Below are 19,127 nucleotides of genomic sequence, written 5' to 3'. Positions count from 1 at the left end.
TAATTCAGATTGAATCTGGATATCTCACTAGAAAGGGGCTGCATATATACAGTAAAAAGGACAGGGCCAAGAACAGAGCCTTGTGGCACTCCAAAATTTAGTAAAACTTGTTCTGACTGAACACCATTCACCACGACAGTCTGCCATCTATCCTGTAAATATGATGTAAACCATTTAAGGGCAATTCCTTTTATGCCGAACGTATTTTCTAGTCTTCTTAACAAAATGTCATGGTCAATGGTGTCAAAGGCAGCTGAAAGATCTAAAAGGCAAAATACATTGATATTGTTAGCATCAGCATTACATAACAAGTCATTAAAGATTTTAAGAAGCGCCGTTTCAGTACTGTGTTGATGTTTGTAGGCTGACTGAAAGGGTTGTTCCAAACTGTTGTTCTTAAGATGAGATGTTAATTGTGTAAGAACTACCTTTTCCAAAAGTTTTGACAAAAAAGGTAAATTTGATACAGGACGATAGTTGTTTAATATATTGTGGTCCAGTGATGGTTTCTTCAGTGGTTTGACGAGGGCACTTTTAAAGCACGATGGAACTTCGCCAGTCATTATGGATGTATTTATGATTGATGTAATAATGGATGGTAATAATGTATCGATGGAGCTGGCCAAAAGCTGTGCTGGTAGGGGATCAAGGTCGCAGGATTTAATGGGGGCTTTTTTTTATCAACTCGTTTATGAAACTAGGTGAAACTGGTTGGAACTTGTCTAAAGGGGTACCACAGAATGTATTTGTATCTATAACTATAAATGGTTCATGCCGATCTAGTTCTGAACGAATGTTATGGATTTTGTCTTTAAAAAAGTTGACAAATGTGTTTGGCAAGTCTCTTTGATTGGTTGTAGATGGTAATGAAGTGCATCTTTCACGTCCAAGTAGATCATTGCAGATGTTAAATAATTGTTTACAAGATTTAGAAGTTTCGAATTTTGAAAGAAAATACGTGGACTTTGCCTTTTTTATTGTTGTCTTCCAGGCACGAAATGCGTTCTTGAATATTTCACGATGAATTGTAAGGCCTGATGTTTTCAGCAGTCTTTCTGCTCTCCGACACTTCGTTTTAGCTTCTTTAACGTCCGACGTATACCACGGAGCATACTTGCGGTTGGTGACGGTCCTTGTTTGGAATGGCGCATGTTTGTCAAGCGTTTCGATGAGACAACTATTCCACTGGTCTGGAGAAATCATTGAATTTTTAGTAAGTTTTGTTTCTAAATCGCCTCTGAAATTGTCCAAATTAATGCCTTTAATGTTTCTGGTTGATGTGGTGGTGGTTTCTTGGCATAGTTTTGAAACGTCCAGATTGAAAGAAATGAGGGAGTGGTCCGAAAAGGGGAGATAATCGACGATGGCGTTGGTTTTTTGGGACTCTGAATTTTCTACAATTACCCAATCTAAAATATGACCAGCAGAGTGGGTTGACGTTGTTACAATCTGGCACATGTTGTTCTCCGATAATGACTCGTGCAATTTAGCGGTGTTTGTGACGTTGTCGAAGTGAAAATTAAAGTCGCCGAGTATAATTGAATGGCTAGGACGCGTTTGTTGCAAAGTTAGCATCTCGTTGATTTCCTTCCTAACATCAGGTCATTTTATTTTGTTTTTCTTGTTTGCTGGCGGTCGGTAGATGCAGTTGAAGTTGTATCTTGTATTCTGGAGGGATAATCTAAGATCAATGGCCTCCATTGTTTTGCAGCGCATTTCGATGATTTCCACATGTTTACATAATTTTGTTTATCATATTTTTGATATCATATCAGCTTCGAGTTGCCGTAACTATGCATTTGGTTACAGCCTTGACTGTCATTGGCCCAGCCCAATAAAGTCATTTTGATATTTTTCTTTTGAGGTTGATATAAAAAAAAAAAGGTAAGACCGACGTGTACTAATTTGTGCATCAAGGATAAGATCAACCCTTTAAAAAATGAGCTTTTATATAGCGCAATATCCACTAAACATGCTCAAAGCAAAGGGTCCCTGACCAACAGCAACAGGTAACATCTAGAATGAGACATGACGCCTGTTGGTACTGTTGTTAGGCAATATTACAATTTTTCTGACAGAGACAAGGCTGTTAACAGCCAGGTAGCCATTTTACACCCGAGTACGGTGAAAGAATGCGAGTAAAGAGCCTTTTCAAATGACTCCACTATATGCTGAACGAGCCTCGAACTCGAACCCAGGACCTTCTGATCTGAAAGTAAGTGTCATACTGCAAGACCACCTAGCTGCATAACCCTTAGATATCATTGTCACGTTGTAGGATGACATTGTACGCGGAAGGAGTCTGTAGAAGGTAGTAATAATATGTTGCATGTCTTACTCTGTTTTGGATAATCATCTTTTGTGAAATCTTCAATTTCTTTGAACTGGCTCCAACTCTCATCTCACCAATTGGGTTGAGCATTATTTTAACTATTATTGTGGGAGCATGGAGTTATAGAGACATTGTGAACCGGCGAAGAAAAAAAAATCTAAATTCGCTTTAATTAAAAAGAAAGAAAAATAAAATAAAAAGCACACTTGTTGAGCTATGCAATGTGCCTTCCGATTCCATTGTCGAGCATCGAGGCCGAGTTCCATTGATTTCTGGCGCCCTCCGGCCATGTGTATTGAGCTAATACTACTGGTTTGATAGCTTCTTATTTGTGGCTGTTGGTTCACCCCAATGTGCACATATTATCAGACAGCTATTATATCGAAGGCATAGTCTTGATTTAACATTGATTCAATATCAATAATTTGCTATGGTTTCAGATTATTTCCACAACAACTTGGGTTATCTGACCTGCAAATAAATACACACCATTTCACTTTCCCCCCCCCCCTCCCCAACCCAAGTTTGATAAATTTGGCTATAAATGCGATTTTCAGCATCCGAATCATTTCGACATTGTCATAATTAATTTTCTAAGATGGTGAATCACATATATAATTAATTTGAGAGTATTCTTTGTTCCTTTGATATATGAAAGGGATCTTGTTTTTGATAAATTCAATGATAGAGATGTTGTTTATTTACTTTCTGCTATTAAAATGAAATCTGTTCTCTTCATTTTAAATACAGAGACATTGACAGCCAGTGAGTGATATGTAATGCTGGGACCGATACTGTTGGATGGATGAAATAAAACATTTACGAAAGCTGCTGTCTGTCACCAGAAAGGTAACATCTGTAATTTTTGTTTGTTTTGAAATCTGCTGGAACTCGGAGCTCAAGTAAACAACAGAAACAATCCTTTTGAAATTTATAAAGCAGACTTGCCTACCGGTATGAGATTGTATGTTTTAATAAATCTTCTTGTTGAGTTCCCCTGTAGAACTTCTTACTTGCAACCCCCCCCCCCCGAAGTAGATATCAAAGTTGGATTGTGGGTGGGGATCCTTACCTCCCATAGTGGGCAGGGAGGTACATGCTCTGTCTTCTATCCCCCCCATACCCTTTTTCCAATTGTTTCCTGTTTTTGTCTTGGAATGAGATTACTCAGTTTTGTCCTGACCCTGGCCAGAGCTCCTTGGCTGGGATGGAAACAGTCAAATGTATAGTTACATTTTTGGGAGATGATGTTTTTTTCCTTGTAAATCATCTCTCTGTTATGCATTGTATTATGTTTAGATTACATATTATATTATATGATTTGTAAACATTTGAGTGTATTCCTCTTAGTGGGAACCTGTGCTTGTATCTGGATGAGACTTTTAGGTGATCTCAAACTAAGTACTTTGATAGTGTGCTCTTGGAATCTAAATCTGTTCCCAATTTGAACCAATTCCCCTTTGTCTAACCTTTTCTTTAGTGATTTTATTGTAATTCTAGAACTTTTTACTATCCCATTTTCCTACTTTTTACTGGCGCTGATATGACCTAAATGTGTTACAAGCGCCGTAAAACTCTTAAAAACAAAAACAACAACACAAAGTTGGATTGTGATGAGGTAATGAATTCCAAGGTCATTGGCATTGCCAAAGACTTTGGTAGTTAAAGCTTGCATCAAGGCCAGCATCCATCTCTATCCGTAGCATAAAGCAAGCACCCCTGAAGCACATGAGGTACAGTTTCATTGTCATGATGACCAGAGCGTCTGCCAGTGTTCCCAAAGTTCGCCACCCCCCCGCTCCCCTTTACCCTTTTCAATAATAACAACAAAATAAATCCTCTTTTACTTTTAGGGGTGCTTTGAATCTGTGAAACTTCGGGAGTCCTTCCCAAACAAAATATTAATCAGTTTAGACACTTAATACACAGTTATGGCCGGAGGATGCCAGAAAACAATGGACCCAGGCACGCCCCTTGGCCCGATGGAATTGGAAAAGACAAGTGTGCTTTTCGTTTCATTAAAACGAATTTTGATTATTTTATTTTTCGCAATTTCATTATCTCTATAACTCAATGCTACCACAATGATAGTTAAAATAACATCTTTGTTATTATTGTTATTATTATTGTTATTTTTATTTTTATTATTATTATTATTATTATTATTATTATTATTATTATTATTATTATATATTATTATTATTATTATTATTATTATTATTTATTATTATTACTATTATAGCCTCTAGCATCTTAGTATTCTGTTTCCCTTTTGTAATCCATTCCTCTTATGTTTTCAGTATTCAGGGTGATGCCATTCCATGAAGATAATTTTTGCCAAGGGGAATTCAAAGCCAACCTCCTGTGCGAGTGGATAGAATTTACAAATGATAATGGAGACTCCAGATATCGAACAAGGTTTGGGAGATTTGTATTTGGGAATGCTGATATAGTGATTAATATACATTACAATTAATTTAGCATTGCATAGAAGGGATTTCAAGTCCCATAATTGTCTTGATGTAACCACGCCTCTCGGACAATCGTCATAGCGGGTGGTTGGATGGGAGCATCACCCTTGAATCATATACCTATGATGTTTGCATGGGTGTACGATCCGATAGTGATGTCGTTTCTTCTTCTCTTTACTAGCCTATCCTGCTTCTTTGGTTTGTGATTGTATTTTTGACAGGGGATATTTTTTTTCCTGTAAATCTTCTGCCTGTTTGTTCTTGGTTATTTATAATTTAGCTTATGATATCTTTAGGTTATGATTTTGATTTACATTTGTACTATTTTTGTTAGATTGCTTGTTTTTTTGTTTCAGCGGTCTCTCATATAACCTCAATTGTGTTGGAAGAGACCTAAAGCAACAAACAAACAAAAAAAAACAAACAAACAATCGTCATAATGTAAACAATGGCAGTGTTTGTTAAATTGTTAAACATAGCAACCTGCACAGGTTTTACGTTCTTTGGTCATGGCGTCTAAACTGCACTATAAATCTGACCGTTTAGTTTCCCGCTGTTCCGAGCGCCGACGTAACCTCACCCGACAGGTAAACAGCGGTCAGCCGATATCAATTCCCAGAACGTAGATTTGACGTGCATTGGGTGATACCAATGGATGATTTCCGTACCAATTAACCTCACGATCTTCGTGACGATGCAATTCCACCCAAATGCAAAGAATTCTCGCAGACCTCCTCTTTCCATCGGTCCAATTTTTATTTCAATATCTCCAGTACTTATTCCACAAGCCGTGATTCAAATTCACATATTTTTCTATAACATTTAAATAAAATTACTTGTAATTACCTCAGGATTCTAAAAAAAAACGTTGCTATAAACTTCAAATTTTTTTTGGTGTGATTCACAAGGCACAAGTTTTACTACGAAATGAGGTAAGTTTCATTTACTCTTCAGTTTTCATTATTTTGTAATGATTATTTTTCTGCGGTAGGTCAGGTAATAATGATATTACCTCTTTAGCCTTGTTCTTGAAACGTAATATTTCGCTGCGGTTTTATTGTTAATTATATTTTTATTTTTTATTTTTTTCAATGATGAGTTAATTTGATTTTTAAATTGTATAATTTGAATTATCTTGCTAATGTTTAATTTTAAATGACATTGTGTGTTGGGCCTCAACTTAGCTCAACTGCTTGTTAGGATTTTCCTGCCCCCCCCCTCCCTTTCTTTCACCAAATTGGGTGAAGTATTTGGTTTTTCTTTTTCCAAATTTTATGTACGCTGTTATGTATGCATGGATATGAGAAGTAATACAGAGTGTTTTAAAACTCATTTTATTCATTAATTCACTATATCATTGCTTACATCGCTCAGTCAATTTTGAATTTTCTCTTACAGCATGGACCACACAATTGCAAGTCATAACCAAGCAGTGAATTCATTATGTAGGACATGTGGTATGATTTGTTTAACACAGAAAGAGAAACGTGCCCGCAAGAAACCATTTAAATATTCAAATTATTCTAATGACATTCTTTTAGTCTATGGGACTGACACGGCATTGGACAAGCAAGGAGCACACTCATAATGTATGTGTAAAAAGTACACATTATAAAGCACATTGAACACACGACTCATTAGCTTCTTTGTATTTTCTCATTGCCAAGACGCTAATAATAAATAAATCAACCTTGAAACGGGTTGCACTTGCATGTTTGATATCGACAGAGTAGAATATAACAACAAACTCCAAAACGCAGGAGAGACTTTCAAATCTCATGCACGAGCCACTCACCCTCAGGGATGGTCTTATTGCCTCTGACAGAATACCGCATTACACAACAGGCTTACCACAGCAGATCATTCATTGGCAACCACTGCCACAAATACTAACAAGAAAAAGTCTACACTTACAATTATCCAACAAACAAAGAACTGCACCCACGACCCACTCATCATTGACGACGCTTGCAGTATTGGATTAATTTTCGACAATATAAACAAGGCCTATAGTCATGTGCACAACTTTATTTCACACACAAAATCGATCAAAGCAGACACGATCCAATATATTCAAAGTGCAATAAAACATTACACGGATACATACAGAAAATATTTTCCAAACAAAATAATCCCAAAACAACACCTCCTTGAGTACCAGTGCATACCACACATCACTCAATATAAGTTTGGACTTAGACTTCTTGGAGAACAAGGCACAGAGACCTGTCACCAAACAACAGCAAAATTGGAAAAAAAGAGCATCCGGCATTATCAATGATATGAATAAAATGCGATTTGTCATCAACGCAATGCAGTTAAAGACCAGCCCCAAACTACACTGACGAGTTTGAATGCTCGTAGCGGATATATTTTTGTTGAGGAAAAATACGTTTTTTGTGAGGAGAAGTATTTACATCTTGTCTTTATAATACATAAAATTCAGACAAATCCATAGCAACGTTTTTTTTTCTCTAATTTTTGAAATGTTGCACCCGCTATATTTTTTGTGTAATTTGTTACCGTTCATTGATAACTTATATTGAGAAATCTAGTAATACTATGAAAAAATAAAAAACACACAGTAAAAGTAGAAAATATAAACTTTTATACCAAGTAGTGATATTTCAACTCATTCAATATGGGTGTCTTAACAGACAATAAAACAAAACATTGTTAAATTGAGTGAAACGGCAATCCCCGTTAGGTAAATTCCTCTCGGTGATTGACCACTCACCGTGACCGGGTCAGCAGGTGTCAGGAATGGGATACCGTCTCAACTAAACTGTTGTCGTTGTGTACGCTGTGTGGTATGTATCTAAATAATATACCCATTGTTCTCCTGCTAGATCAATAGAACCAACACAGAAAGCTATGTGTAAAATTAACGTTTATAATCTGATCAAGACAATCGTGAGATAACTAGTCACTCATTTGGTGGTATAAAAACAATAACAATGATCAGAGAGGTCGATTTCATTCACATTATTGTTATAAACAATAAACTATGGTTGTCCTAGCACATTTGAAGTTAAAGGTGTGTCACAAATTCCATGTTTTGATTGGTCGGAAATCTAATGGTTAATTACAATGAAAAGTTTTTAAAAGTAAAGCGGCTTAACCAAAAATTTGGTAAACTCAAAATTATATTTAAAAAAAAAAAAATAAAAAAATTCCCTTTATTCATCCTAAAGGGGAAATTTGTCTCTAGGGTCTATTCCAAAGGAAGACTGGAATGACCTCGGCGTCAGCTGCAGTGCAGCGCCGCAAATTGAGCTAGGGCGAGGTGACTTGATCAAGGCCAAACAGCGCAGTGGGTAGTCGAACTGAGTACCTTTCAGGTACGAAGAAAAGACTGTACCGCTGAGCCACGCTGCCCCCAACAAGGTCATCTTAAAAAGTCTTTGTTGCTTCTGTATTCTCTACTATCTGGAAAGGTTCACGAGCATCATCTCAGAACAGCAACTTTTCAATTTATGACGTAAGGGGTCAATTCAGTCATAATAAAAAATAACAATTGTTGATTTTGTGATTGAGTTATATCCCTTGATTTTCTTATTTTCAGTTACAATGCCTGAACCAAATTGTCTAAACCAACCATTAAAAAAAAAAAAAAAACCCAAATTCCTCAAATTTCATTTGAACTTTTTTTACAAATGAGACACTGTATGGCTTGACCCTTGAACTTGTCTCATGCAGGATTTGTATTTGTTTTGATTATTATCAGATGATGCATGTGTCGAGATTCAAAGATGGCAGGAGGAGAGTCCCAAACAAAGACAGATGAAGGCTCAAGTTTGGAGGCTTTTAGCAGAAGGTAAAACTTCTTTTTATTTGTGTCTATGTATCTGTATGTGTATGATTGGCGCTGAAGAAACCAATGGTCTGGTTGTATTTCAGCGGTGTCCTCATTGGGCACGGGCCCATGTCAGTCGGGCCTTGAAATCGTTTAGGTGTGGTGCCATGATGACCAGTTCATCCAGCCCATTCCACTCCGAGATATTATTTAACTTTTAGATTAAAGTGATAATTCATATTTATCTGTAGGTAAAGGTTATTTTTTTGTTATTGAGGTCAATGATTTAAACAAAATGTTTTGGAATAGATAATTTTACATTTTTATTTTTATGTTATTTTATTTTATTTATTATTTTTATTTTATTTTATTATTTTATTATTTTTATTATTACTGGCTCAGAATTGATATTTTACAATAATAATAATAATAGCGATAAAAATGACATTTGTATAGCGCCTTACACAGATCACAACAGGCTCAAGGTGCTTTACATTCATTAAAATAAATAGAATGAAAAATAAACCCGCGGGTGGTTGGATGGGAGCATCACCCTTGAATCATATACCTATGATGTTCGCATGGGTGTACGATCCGATAGTGATGTCGTTTCTTCTTCTCTTTACTAGCCTATCCTGCTTCTTTGGTTTGTGATTGTATTTTTGACAGGGGATATTTTTTTTTCTGTAAATCTTTGCCTGTTTGTTCTTGGTTATTTATAATTTAGCTTATGATATCTTTAGGTTATGATTTTGATTACATTTGTACTATTTTTGTTAGATTGCTTGTTTTTTTGTTTCAGCGGTCTCTCATATAACCTCAATTGTGTTGGAAGAGACCTAAAGCAACAAACAAACAAACAAAAAAAAAAATAAACCCAGAAAAAAAAAAACATGGCCATTTCAATTACTTGCATAGCAAACAGACACCACATTTTACACTCACGGATAAGCAAAACTTCATTTACAAAATAGAAATCATAATAATAATAATAATAATAATAATTAATAATAATAATAATAATAATAATAATAATAATAATATACTTTTATTCATCCAAAAAAATGGAAATTTGTTTACAGACGTGGCATGCATAAAAAATGTATAAACACAAAGTTGAGAATCTATGGTGACAATGTATACATATATATATGCAAATACACAATAATGTAAAAATATAAAACCAAGAACATGAGACCTATTTCCTATTTTCAAAAGCTCTAATTCTACTTTTAGCAGGTTTAGGGGTTGGCAGGTCTGTAAATGCATAATTTATTGGTACTTCATGGGTGAAAGTTACTCAATGATATTAATCCTGCAAAGGCAAGTGTTCAGAAAAAAAAAATCCTGCAACTGCCAATAAGAGGAAAAAACAGAAGTGCGGTTAATTATATAAACTACAGTTTTATGGCGACAGTTGCCGGTTTTTTTCATTTTCGAATTCTGGCCAGACAAAAAAAACCCCGGTGAGACCTCTTTTTCAAAAATAAAAATCCGGCCATGCCGGATTTTTCCGGCGAACTTTCACCCATGGTACTTTATTATGTGCGGCTATGTGGTCTTGTGGTATGACACTCACATTCGGATTGGAAGGTCCTGGGTTCGAGCCTTGCTCAGCGCATAGTTGAGTCCTTAAAAAAATCTCTTTACTCACATTCTCTCACCGTACTCAGGTATAAAATCAGTACCTGGCCGTTAACAGCATTGTCCTAGTTCGGGAAAAAATGTAATATCGCCTAACAGGTGTCATGTCCCGTCCTGCATGTTAAACATAGCTTTTGGTCAGCGATCCTTTGTAAAGCGCTTTGAGCACATTTAGTGGAAAATGCGCTGTATAATAGGTCAATATTTTTTTGTTTGTTTTTTTTTTTTTTAGTTAAAAAAAAAAAAAGTACTTCACTAGTCGTATTTCTGAATATCTTGGCTGTCTTTATTTTTTTAACAAAGCAATTTTCTTTATTTTTCTTGGCAGCTGGGTTTGAAGAAAAAGCAAGCGATTCCCTCATCAAACGGATACTGGAAGAGTTGCTGAATAAAACTCTGGAGACAGAGGAACAATTGGCAGCCCTTCTAGGTTTGGAAATTCCAGTGCAAAACTCTGGTAAGATATTACAGATAGAAAAGTAAGAAACAAAAAAAAAGGAATATATTTATGTGTGGCTGGCTGAGAACACCCGGAAAGATGCGCAAATTTCATAAATTGAGTTATGTATCCAGTGGTGTAGACCACATCTTTCTAATCATTTACCACTTTACATTTTATTTCTATGTCTATTAGAACCCAAGTTATGAATTTTTATCTGAATAAAATTTGTTGCTATGGGAAACACTTTATGTCGATTTTGGCTCATATCTCGAATCGAAGCTTGCCGCATCTTCCCGGGTTTTCTTAACATGTCTCACATATATATAGATTTAAGAAAGATCAAGATACCAAACAAGGAACACTTTGGGGTCATAATCCTTTGTCAGCAAATATGATAAACAATTGAAATGGTAATATGATAGATGAGATCTGGAAAGGTAGAGTTAAGTTTTGAAAATAATAATAATAATAGTAATAATAATAGTAATAATAACAATAATAATAATAATAATAATAATAATAATAATAATAATAATAATAATAATAATAATATATAATAATAATAATAATAATATAATAATAATATAATAATTATGATAATAATAATAATAATAATAATAATTATGATAATAATAATAATAATAATGCTAATAATAATAATTATAAAAATGACATTTGTATAGCGCCTTACGCAGATTACAACAGGCTCAAGGTGCTTTACATTCCTTAAATTAAATTGAATGAAAAATAAACCCAGAAAAAACATGGCAATTTCAATTACTTGCATAGCAAACAGACAGCACATTTTACACTCATGGATAGACAATTACTTGTATAGCAAACAGACAACACATTTTACACTCATGGATAGGCAATTACTTGTATAGCAAACAGACAACACATTTTACACTCATGGATAGGCAATTACTTGTATAGCAAACAGACAACACATTTTACACTCATGGATAGACAATTACTTGTATAGCAAACAGACTACACATTTTACACTCATGGATAGACAATTACTTGTATAGCAAACAGACTACAACATTTTACACCCATGGATAGGCAATTACTTGTATAGCAAACAGACAACACATTTTACACTCATGGATAGACAATTACTTGTATAGCAAACAGACTACACATTTTACACTCATGGATAGACAATTACTTGTATAGCAAACAGACAACACATTTTACACTCATGGATAGACAATTACTTGTATAGCAAACAGACTACACATTTTACACTCATGGATAGACAATTACTTGTATAGCAAACAGACAACACATTTTACACCCATGGATAGGCAATTACTTGTATAGCAAACAGACAACACATTTTACACTCATGGATAGGCAATTACTTGTATAGCAAACAGACTACACATTTTACACTCATGGATAGGCAATTACTTGTATAGAAAACAGACAACACATTTTACACTCATGGATAGACAATTACTTGTATAGCAAACAGACAACACATTTTACACTCATGGATAGACAATTACTTGTATAGCAAACAGACTACACATTTTACACTCATGGATAGACAATTACTTGTATAGCAAACAGACAACACATTTTACACTCATGGATAGGCAATTACTTGAATACAGACAGACTACATTTTATACTCATGGATAGACAATTACTTGTATACGAAAACAGACAACACATTTTACACTCATGGATAGGCAATTACTTGTAAAGAAAACAGACAACACAATTTTACACTCATGATAGACAATTACTTGTATAGAAACAGACAACACATTTTACACCCATGGATAGGCAATTACTTGTATAGAAAACAGACAACACATTTTACACTCATGGATAGGCAATTACTTGTATAGCAAACAGACAACACATTTTTACTTTCCCTGACAGGTTTGACGGACAACGAAAAAGAAATTTACATCGAGGTTATATCATCAGAAGATGAAGACGTCGACGTCTCATGTGATACAGAAACACAAGAGGTACAGGCAGAGAATGTTCTCAATAAGTTGGACAAAGTGCCCAAGAATTTCTATACTGAGGTTGACACACAGGAGAGAAATCAACCTGAAAATCCTGTCAGCAGAAGTGAAGAAGCGACTCCTAAGGATACCGGGCTAGAAAATGATGAACGGATTTCTCCAGAAGAAAGTTTGCTGAACTTTCAGGAACACGAGCAAGATCAAGAAATGCCTAAAGCCACTAAAACTAGAAAAGGGAAGAGAAAACAATCCGAGTGTCTAGAGTGTGGGGAGAAGTTTTCTCTCTTGTCCAAACTCAAAGAGCATATGAAAACAATTCATTCTCAGGGTAAGAGAAGCCATCACCACAGGTGTTCTGTCTGTGGTAGATATTACAAACTTGCATCTTTGCTCGAGAAACACCAAAAGTTTATAATCAATGGGGAAACGTTTAAATGTGAGTTTTGTGACCAGGGGTTTTGTAATAGGTTGTTGTTGGATAAACACATTTGGTCTCGGGCAGAGTTAAAAGCGTTTGAGTGTTTGGTGTGTAGAAAGTTGTTCTGTAGCAAATCTCTTTTGTCCGCTCATCAAAAGACTTCGTGCCCGTGTTTGAGTGACGAGTCAAATAATGACAAAGTGGGTGGGGTTCCTGACCCCTCATAGTGGGCAGGGAGGCACTTACTGTGTCTTCTAACTACCTATATCAGTTTTCCAAAATGCTTTCTGTCTTTGTCTTGGAATTAAATTACTTGGTTTTGTCCTGCTTTTGTGAATTTTTTTCTTTCCTTTTTTGACTATTGTTGTTTTGCTGAAATTCCCATTTAAAACTTATACATAAAAGAGCTCGTTCCAGAGATTTAATAGGTCATATGCAGGTTTGTTGTTGTTGCTGATTAAAACTTACACATAAAAGAGCTCGTTCCAGAATTTAATAGGTCTATGCAGGTTTGTTGTTGTTGCTGATTAAAACTTACACATAAAAGAGCTCGTTTTAGAGATTTAATAGGTCATATGCAGGTTTGTTGTTGTTGCTGATTAAAACTTACACATAAAAGAGCTCGTTCCAGAGATTTAATAGGTCATATGCAGGTTTGTTGTTGTTGCTGATTAAAACTTACACATAAAAGAGCTCGTTCCAGAGATTTAATAGGTCATATGCAGGTTTGTTGTTGTTGCTGATTAAAACTTACACATAAAAGAGCTCGTTCCAGAGATTATAGGTCATATGCAGGTTTGTTGTTGTTGCTGATTAAACTTACACATAAAGAGCTCGTTCCAGAGATTTATAGGCAAGGCGGTTTGTTGTTGTTGCTGATTAAAACTTACACATAAAAGAGCTCGTTCCAGAGATTTTATAGGCAAGGCAGGTTTGTTGTTGTTGCTGATTAAAACTTACACATAAAAGAGCTCGTTCCAGAGATTTAATAGGTCATATGCAGGTTTGTTGTTGTTGCTGATTAAAACTTACACATAAAAGAGCTCGTTCCAGAGATTTTATAGGCATATGCAGGTTTTTTTCTGGAACTGTATACGGTTGGACAATTTTGGACTTTTTATTCCTACAGATTCAATTTTTAACTTGGAAAAGTAGAAAACGGTATGAGCTGCCTGAAGCCTGTGATCGTGAAAAAACTAATGAAAGAGTGAAAATGGAGAGGCTTTGTATAGGATAGATGTATAGTGTTGGTTCTTGGAGGTGATGTTTTTTTTTTACTTGTAAATCAGCTCTCTGTTATGTAATATTAGTTTTATATTTTGTTTTGAACATGTCTTGTAAACATTTGAGTGTGTTCCTCATAGTGGAATCCTGCGCTTGAGTCTGGATGAGAATTTTAGGTGATCTCTGATGGTGTGCTCTTGGAATCTACATCCGTTCCCTATTTGAACCATTTTCTCTTTGTCTAAATTTTTTCTTGGGTGCTTTTATTGTAATATTTCTAGAATTTATTATCTTCCTTTTTACTGGTGCTGATATAACCCAAATGTGTCGCAAGGGCTGTAAAAAAACGGGCATACAAATATTTAATATTTATTTGGCAATGTTCCCATGGGTTTCCACTAATCTTTCTTAATTTCTATTATCTTGTTATTAACTAACACCAGTGCCTTAAACAGTATTATGTATGTATGTATATTATATATTATATATCTATTTATTTGTAGTCACAACCAAAAATGGCAGTTATTTTGATTTACACATACAATGGCCCTATTTGCCACGTATCAATTTTGTATGTTTTTTTAAAAACATTTTTATTTTTTTATTGTATGGTTTTATATGTGTTTGTTGCATATCACATTTAGCTTTGATTTGGAGTTGTAATTTCAATCTTTTTTACAACAAAGACAACTCTGTTTACAGCCAGTTGCTCATTTTACACCTGAGTACGGTGAAAGACTGTGACTAAAGAGTTTTTTCCAAGGACTCAACCATACACCAACCAGAGAAGGACACGAATGCTGGACCCAAATACCCTGGCTGGGTGGGAAACGGTCAAATGTATAGTTAAGAGTTTTGAGAGATGATATTTTTCTTTTATTGTAAATCATCTCTCTGTTATGCACTTTATTATTTTTGTTATACATATGATTTGTAAACATTTGAGTGTGTATTCCTCTCAGTGGGGACCTGTGCTTGTGTCTGGATGATACTTTTAGATGATCTCAAACTAAGTACGCTGATTGTGTGCTCTTGGAATCTACATCTGTTCGCTATTTGAACTAATTTTTCTTTACGGGTGGGGTTCCTAACCTCCAATAGTGGGCAGGGAGGTACATACTGTGTCTTCTATCCCCCTATATCCGTTTTCCAACATGTTTTCTGTCTTTGTCTTGGAATGAGATTACTTGGTTTTGTCCTAGCCCTGGCCGGCTATGTGGTTTAGTGGTATGACACTCACTTTCGGATCAGAAGGTCCTGGGTTCGAGCCTTGATTGGCGCCTAGTTGAGTCCTTGGAGAAGGAAGGTTCTTTACTCACATTCTCTCGCTGTACTCAGGTGTAAAATGAGTACCTGGCTGTTAATAACATCATCTCTGCCCGAAAATAAAATTGTAATATCGCCTAACAGGCGTCATGTCTCATCCGACATGTTAAATGTTGCTGTTGGCCAGAGACCACCCACTGGGTGGGGATCCTGACCTCCCATAGTGGGCAGGGAGGTACATGCTGTGTCTTCTATCCCCCATACCCGTTTTCCAATTGTTTCCTGTCATTGTCTTGGAATGAGATTACTTAGTTTTGTCCTGACCCTTGCCGGAGTTCCTTGGCTGGGAGGGAAACAGTCGAATATCTAGTTATAGTTTTGGGAGATGATATTTTTTTCCTTGTAAATCATCTCTCTGTTATGCATTGTTTTATGTTTAGTTTATTATATGATTGGTAAACATTTGAGTGTATTCCTCTTAGTTGGGACCTGTGCTTGTGTCTGGATGAGACTTTTAGGTGATCTCAAACTAAGTACTTTGACGGTGTACTTTTGGAATCTACATCTGTTCCCTATTTCAACCAATTCCCCTTTGTCTTACCTTTTCTTTTGTGCTTTAATTGTAATTCTAGAACTTTTTACTATCCCATTTTCTTCCTTTTTACTGGCGCTGATATGACCTTAATGTGTTGCAAGCGCCGTAAAACCCTTAAAAACAAAAACAAAAACAGAGACCACCCCTTGTAAAGTGCTTTGAGCATTTTTAGTGGATATTGCGCTATATAAAAGCTCAATTTTTAAATATTTTGTTTAACTCAATTTTGTTCTTCTTGTTCATTTTGCCATAAAACTAAATAGATGCAAGGGATCACACGTACGTGACATGTTATATCTTACTTGTAAATATGTCATTTTTGGCTTGGTATTGCACTCTCATTGATTTGAACCAATTTACTGCCTCCCATAGTGGGCAGGGAGGTACTTGTTCTGTCTTCTATCTCCCTGTATCTGTTTTCCAATTGCTTTCTTTGGGTGACTGGGTGGGGTTCCTGACCTCCCATAGTGGGCAGGGAGGCACTTACTGTGTCTTCTATCCCCTTATATCTGTTTTCCAACATGCTTTCCGTCTTTGTCTTGGAATGAGATTACTTGGTTTTGTCCTGACCCTGGATATCCTGACTGGGAGGGAAACAGTCAAATGTATCGTTAGTTTTGGAAGATGATATTTTTTTCCTTGTAAATCATCTCTCTGTTATGTAGTATTATTATATTTGTTATTTTTAATGTATAATGTAAGCATTTGAGTGTGTTCCTCTTTGTTGGATTTTGTACTTGTGTCTGGATGAGACTTGTAGGTGATTTCAAACTAAGTACATTGGTGGTATGCGCTTGGAATCTACATCTGATCCCTATTTGAACTAATTCCTCTTTGTCTTCCTTTTTCTTGGGTGCTTTTAAATTCTGTAATATTTTGACAATTCGATTTTCTTCTTTTTACTGGTGCTGATATGACCAAAATTTGTCGCAAATGCCGTAAAACCCTTAAAGACAAACAAAAGCTAAATTTTTTTTTTCATTTTAAAACTCAATTGTCTTCTTGTTGTTCATTCTGCCATAATACCAGATTGATACAAGGGACCATACGTACATGACATGTTATATCTTCCTTGTAAATATGTAATAAATAGCAATGTGAAATTGAATGTAAGCTTCAATTTAATAGAATAATACTATGTGTGTCTGTGTGTGTGTGTGTTTGATTTTGTTTCTAAGGGCTTTTCAGATAAAATGGACATTTCGGGTTTTCCTTTTATCAACAAAACAGGATGAATAAAACACTGCAGACGAATCCTGTTTTGTTGATAAAGGAGAAACCTGAAACGTCCATTTTTTTTCTGAAAAGCCCTTAGAAACAAAAACAAACACACACACACACACACACACACACACACACACACACACACACACACACATAACACGCTAATATCTTCTTTGTAAATATGTAATAGTTGAATAGGAATTGTACTCTCATTGCATGTTTTATCACTAAGGCCGCCGGAACGTGTCAGACTTACAATTGGATTCAGTAGTCTGATGTCACGCCGCCCGGCAACGGCGGCCATCTTGGTTCTAAACAAAGAAAATCATTACTTTTATATTCTTCATGGTGGCTAGAACTTTTCTTATGCCTTGTGATCAGTAAAACCCTTGTGGCCGAAATGTTTTGCCTTTAGAATTTTGTTCTTATTTAAAACTTACACATTCATTATTATAATGATTATATTTTTGAATTGAGTTCAAGGTTTCACTATTTCAATAAAATACTGTTTACAAAAAACGCGAATTTTTTTTTTCATTTTTAGCAGAGGCTGAAATGTTCCCTATGGGTGGGGTTTTTGATTGACCTCCCATAATGGGCATAGAGGGCTACTTACTGTTTCTTCTATCCCCCTATATCTGTTTTTCAATTGCTTTCTGTCTCTGGAAGGGGTTCTTGACCTCCCATAATGGGTAGGAGGTCCATGCTGTCTTCTATCCCCCTTTATCTGTTTTCCATCTTTTTTTCTGTTTTTCTGGGTGGGGTTCCCGACCTCCCATAGTGGGCAGGGAGGTACAAGCTGCGTCTTCTTTCCCCCTATATATGTTTTCCAACATGCTTTCTGTCTTTGTCTTGGAATGAGATTGCCTCGCTTTGTCCTGACTCTGGCTCTCTGAGAGGGAAACAGTCAACTGTATAGTTAGATTTGGGAGATGATATTTTTTTCCTTGTAAATCATCTCTCTGTTATGCACCGTATTATGTTTTGATTACATATTATATTATATTATATGATTTGTAAACATTTCAGTGTGTTCCTCATAGTTGGGACCTGTGCTTGAGTCCGGATGAAACTTAGGCGATCTCAAACTAAGTACATTGATAGTGTGTTCTTGGAATCTACACCTGTTTTCTATTTGAACCAATTCCCCTTTGTCTTGCCTTTTCTGGGGTGTACTTTAATTGTAATTCTAGAACTTTTTACTATCCCATTTTCTTCCTTTTTACTGGCCCTGATATGACCTTAATGTGTTGCAAGCGCCGTAAAACCCTTAAAAACAAAACAAACCTTCTTGTCTTGTGACCTTTTAATGGGTTTCGCCCAGCCCTTGGATAGATACAACATGAGCTTTCTGGAAATCTTCTGGCAATATATAAATCCTTCTATCGCATTTTAAAAATCGATTTCTCACCTCTGGTATCACAGAGACTCAAACTAAATAGAAAGAAAATGCAATGACAACCATTTATTTAACTCGAATTTAAAACTTCAATCTTCCTCTCATAGGGGAGGGATGCAAATTACAGGAAGATCAAGGGAGACAATTCATTCATATCAACAGTAGAGCACTATTTCATTGAGTTGTCTCGCTTTCGTTAAAATTTTAAAATAGACAATTTAAAACTCTCTCTCTCTCTCTCTCTCTCTCTCTCTCTCTCTCTCTCTCTCTCTCTCTCTCCAAATAACAATCAATGTGAAATTGAATGTAAGCTTCAATTTAATAT

The 19,127-nt window shown here is 35.6% G+C and overlaps 1 protein-coding gene across 5 annotated transcripts in view; it reads left to right on the top strand.

Annotated features, from left to right (window-relative positions):
• The window catches only part of LOC144956645 (uncharacterized), a 23,978-nt gene extending 6,425 nt beyond the window's left edge, over nt 1-17,553 (top strand). For 2 of the 5 annotated variants that reach the window (XR_013641983.1, XR_013641985.1), the window contains exons 2-7: nt 3,083-3,181; nt 4,633-4,750; nt 8,531-8,620; nt 10,572-10,700; nt 12,585-13,533; nt 13,604-13,886. Coding sequence is in view for 1 of the 5 variants with exons in the window: in XM_078887289.1 (XP_078743415.1) it covers nt 4,720-4,750; nt 8,531-8,620; nt 10,572-10,700; nt 12,585-13,321 (987 nt within the window). In the remaining 4 variants the exon portion in view is untranslated. Of the gene's footprint in view, nt 1-3,082; nt 3,287-4,632; nt 4,751-8,530; nt 8,621-10,571; nt 10,701-12,584; nt 13,579-13,603; nt 13,887-14,025 lie in introns of those variants that run through there. The other 3 variants (XR_013641984.1, XR_013641986.1, XM_078887289.1) reach the window with 3 other exon arrangements.
• Nucleotides 17,554-19,127: the final 1,574 nt, after the last annotated feature.

This window comes from Berghia stephanieae, chromosome 11 (assembly GCF_034508935.2).
Source record: "Berghia stephanieae isolate SIO BIC M18660-M18661 chromosome 11, UCSD_Bste_1.3, whole genome shotgun sequence".
NCBI lineage: Eukaryota > Metazoa > Mollusca > Gastropoda > Nudibranchia > Aeolidiidae > Berghia > Berghia stephanieae.
This window is presented reverse-complemented; position numbering and strand designations above follow the sequence as displayed.